Below are 4,890 nucleotides of genomic sequence, written 5' to 3' on the forward strand. Positions count from 1 at the left end.
CTGGGATCACTGTTGTTCATATTATACATAAATGATTTAGATTCAAGTTTGAGCAGTAATATTTCAAATTTGCCGATAATACAAAAATTGGAAGAGAAAATAAACACAGTAAAAGACTCAGTATCACTTCATGGCGATCTAAATAGGGTTTTGAAATGGCGAAGAGTTTGGCAGATGCAGTTTAATGCTGACAAATGTGAGGTTTTGAGGCTAGATAATGATGATTGAGTACGAGCTAAATAGTGTTGAGATTGCGAAAGCGATCTAGGAGCAATGATTAATAGAAATTTAAAGCCAAAAAATAAATGCATATATGTTCGTAATCAGGCAAACAGGACACTGGGATTTATTAATCGAAGCGTTAGTAACAACACACCTGGTGCTGTTCTTTAAACATAAGAACAAAGACAACTGCTAAAGGCCTATTGTCCCATACGAGCCAATTCCTATTTATATCCACCTAATCCCACTCATATACATGTCAAACCCACGCTTGAAGAAGTGAAGGGACCCCCACCTTTACCACTCACTGTGGCAACTGGTTCCTATTACCTAACCAGTTTTTTCCCATGAACAAATCTACAAGGGCCGTGATGAGGATTCGAACCTACGTCCGAGAGCATCCCAGTTGCTGCCTTAATCGACTGAGCTAAGGCAGCGTCTGGGATGATGTCGGACGTTGGTTTGAATCCTCGTCACGGCCCTTGTGGATTTATCCATTTAATGCATCACGCTATTGTGATTTCTGTGTGTTGTGTAGTATTTACCCAGGTTTTCCTAAATTTAAACTTATTCAGTTAATACCGATTGTTTCGTGTTCTGTCTTTTGTTAATACTTTTAATTCCCTATTAATATCCCCATTTAGATTATGCAGTTCAATTATGGTCGCAATACTACAGAATGGATATAAATTTACTTGAACACGTCCATCATAGGATGACCAACTTAATCCCTCAGATTAGAAACCTGTCATATGAAGAAAGATAGACAAAGCTTTCATTATATTCGTTGGAAAGGCAAAGAGTCAGGAATAACATGATAGATGTGTACAAGTGGATGAATGGATATCACAAAGGACACATTATTAGGGTAATAAAAGTTTCAACACAAGACATAACACTAATCAATGTATATAAAAGTTTGTTGAGTTCGTGAAGTCGGATTGCGAAAGGAATCTGGGAGATATGATTAGTAATTATTTAAAACCAAAATAAAATCAATGCATAAGTGTTCGTAATAATACAAATAGGACACTGGGATTTATTATTCGAAGCGGTACTAATGGGACACCTAGAGTTGTTCTTCACCTGTAACCTGCTTTGGTTAGATTTGGCAGTTCTGATTTGGTCGCCGTACTATAGAATGGTTATAAGTTGACCAGACCACACACTAGAAGGTGAAGGTACGACGACGTGTCAGTCCGTCCTGGACCACTCTCAAGTCGATTGTGATGAGGAATGATTGATTAATGAAGATTAAGCCACCCAAAAGGTGGCACGGGCATGAATAGCCCGTAAGTGGTGGCCCTTCTGATCCATTACCAGTATCAATAGATGATACTGGAGATCTGTGGAGGTGCGACTGCACCCTGCGTGACGGGAGATCCCCTTCCATTGTGATGAGGAAGTAGATGCAGGGAATAAATAGGCAAGATAGATATTAGGAGAAAAGTGTAATAGAGGGGATAGTAGTAGGAACAAGAACTTAACAGAGAGTTAGTATAAATGGAATCAAGTCAGAGTGGGAAAATGTTGTAAGTGGAGTGCCTCAAGGCTCTGTCCTGGGACCTCTGTTGTTTATAATATATATAAATGATTTAGATTCAGGTTTGAGTAGCAACATTTGCAAATTTGCCGATGATACGAAAATCGGTAGGGAAATTAATTCGGAGGAGGACTCACTATCACTTCAAGTTGATCTAGATAGGGTTTTGAAATGGTCAAAGGATTGGCAGATGCAGTTTAATGCTGATAAATGTAAAGTTCTGAGGTTAGGTAATGATGATAGAGTTACAAGATACGAGCTAGATGGTGTTGTGATTGCGAAGTCGGATTGCGAAAGGGATCTGGGAGTTATGATTAGTAAGAATTTAAAACAAAAGGATCAATGCATAAATGTTCGTAATAAGGCAAATCGGACACTTGGATTTATTAATCGCAGCGTTAGTAACAAGACACCTGGTGTGGTTCTCAAGCTATATCTTGCTCTAGTTAGGCCCCATTTAGATTATGCAGTTCAGTTTTGGTCGCCATATTATAGAATGGATATAAATTCACTTGAACGTGTCCAGCGTAGGATGACTAAGTTAATTCCCCAAATTAGAAATCTTTCATATGAAGAAAGATTAACAAAGCTTAAGTTGCATTCACTGGAAAGGCGAAGAGTTAGGGGTGACATGATAGAGGTTTACAAGTGGATGAATGGACATAACTGGGGGGATATTAATAGGGTATTAAAAGTATCAACACAGGACAGAACACGAAACAATGGATATAAATTGGATAAGTTTAGATTTAGGAAAGACTTGGGTAAATACTGGTTCAGTAACAGGGTTGTTGATTTGTGGAACCAATTGCCGCGTAACATTGTGGAGGTGGGGTCCCTCGATTGTTTCAAGCACGGGTTGGACAAGTATATGAGTGGGATTGGGTGGTTATAGAATAGGAGCTGCCTCGTATGGGCCAATAGGCCTTCTGCAGTTACCTTTGTTCTTATGTTCTTATGTTCTTAACTGCAGAGGGCCTCGTATGGGCCTATTGGCCCATACGAGGCACCTCCTATTATAACCACCGAATGGGAAGAAAATAGTAATAGTCTTTCATATATATGAAAGATATTGGGTGGATATATATAGGAACTGCCTCATATGGGCCATTGGGCTTTCTGCAGTTATCTTCATCCTTATGTTTTTATGTCTATCCGTGAAATATTTTAGATTTTAGCTCCATGTATTTGCCAATAGATCTTCCGCAACTCCCATACTTCTTATGTTTTGAAGTGAGGTGAACGGAGAAGCGTTCACATTAGCCCCAGTGAGTTGAGTGTACTTTTAGTATACACGGAGACCCTGCCAGACGCGGATCGTCACTTGTCCTACTCTCTCAATACTTCCGTGAGTTAGACCTCATCTCTCAACACCTGTGTGAATTGGAAATGGAAAGAATTAATTACGTGCGCGGCTCCAAGAGAAAACGGAGTGAGCATCACTACAGCAATGACGCTCCGACAAAAAAACAAAAATACAGCAATGGAGCAGCTGATATAAAAACATTCTACAAAGGACGCACTGGATTACAGAACCACCGGGATAACTCATCTAGAATACAGGAATACTGGAATAGAAAAACTGAAATACCGAAACGCTGCAATGAAGAACAGAAGCACTGGAATAAATCATCATACAGCAATGTAGCAGCTGATATACAAACATTCTACAGAGGACGCACAGAATTACGGAACCACCGGGATAACTCATCTAGAAAACAGGAATACTGGAATAGAAAAACTGAAATACCGAAACCCTACAATGAAGAACAGAAGCACTGGAATAAATCACCATACAGCAATGTAGCAGCTGATATTCAAACATTCTCCAGAGTACGCACTGGATTACGGAACCACCGGGATAGATCATTTAGAATACAGGAATACTGGAATAGAGAAGCTGAAATACCGAAACCCTACAATGAAGAACAGAAGCACTGGAATAAATCATCATACAGCAATGTAGCAGCTGATGTACAAACATTCTCCAAAGGACGCACTGGATTACGGAAACACCGGGATAGATCATTTAGAATACAAGAATACTGGAATAAAGAAGCTGAAATACCGAAACCCTGCAATGAAGAACAGAAGCACCGGGATAAATCATCATACAGCAATGAAGCAGCTGATATACAAACATTCACCAAAAGACGCTCTGGATTACAGAACCACCGGCATAAATCATTTAGAATACAAGAATACTGGAATAGAGAAGCTGAAATACCGAAACCCAGCAATGAAGTGCAGAAGCACCGGAATAAATCATCTGAAATACAGAAATTCTGTAACGAAATTTCTAGAGAACAGAAAAACCGGGATAAGTTATCTGATATACAGAAATACCGAGATAAATCATCTGAAATACAGAAAAAATTCAATAAATCACCTGAAATACAGAAAAAATTCAATAAATCATCTGAAATACAGAAATCCTGCAATGAAGTATACATACTCCTGGATAAATCATCTGAATTACAGAAACAAAGGGATAAATCATCTGAGTTACAGAAACAAAAGGATAAATCATCTGAGGTAATGAATCACCGAGATAAATCATCTGAATTACAAAAAGACCAGGATAAATTATCTGAAGTACAGAAACCCTGTAATGAAGCATCTGAAATACAGAAACGCCAGGATAAATCATCTGAAATACAGAAACACCGGGATAAATGATCCGAAATACAGAAACACCGGCATAAATTATCGGAAATACAGAAACCCTGTAAGGGAGCATCTGAAGTACAGAAACACAAGAATAAATCATCTGAAATACAGAAATCCTGTAATGGATCATCTGAGGTACAGAAACACCTGGATAAATCATCTGAAATACAGAAACCCAGCATTGAAGCATCTGAAATACAGAAACCCAGCATTGAAGCATCTGAAATACAGGAAAACGGAAATGAAACACCTGGGTATGAGGTTAGTTCAGATGGTGAAGTCCTCACATTATACCTATCTTTTTCTCCAATTCTAACTTGTCACCCATCGTTGGAGGGTTTGGAGGAGATTTCTCTAGACGGACATAACTACCTCCCGGTGGAAGTCAATGGTAAATGCTGTAAAATGTTTGTCGATTCTGGAACAACAAGCAATGGTATTGAACACAGACTCGC

The 4,890-nt window shown here is 38.9% G+C and overlaps 1 protein-coding gene across 1 annotated transcript; it reads left to right on the top strand.

Annotated features, from left to right (window-relative positions):
- Positions 1-3,154: 3,154 nt before the first annotated feature.
- On the top strand, positions 3,155-4,444 carry LOC138365322 (nipped-B-like protein B). The gene has a single exon (XM_069325615.1). It carries the CDS (start codon positions 3,155-3,157, stop codon positions 4,442-4,444), a length of 1,290 nt encoding a protein of 429 aa, XP_069181716.1.
- Positions 4,445-4,890: the final 446 nt, after the last annotated feature.

This window comes from Procambarus clarkii, chromosome 16 (assembly GCF_040958095.1).
Source record: "Procambarus clarkii isolate CNS0578487 chromosome 16, FALCON_Pclarkii_2.0, whole genome shotgun sequence".
NCBI classification, from domain to species: Eukaryota; Metazoa; Arthropoda; class Malacostraca; order Decapoda; family Cambaridae; genus Procambarus; species Procambarus clarkii.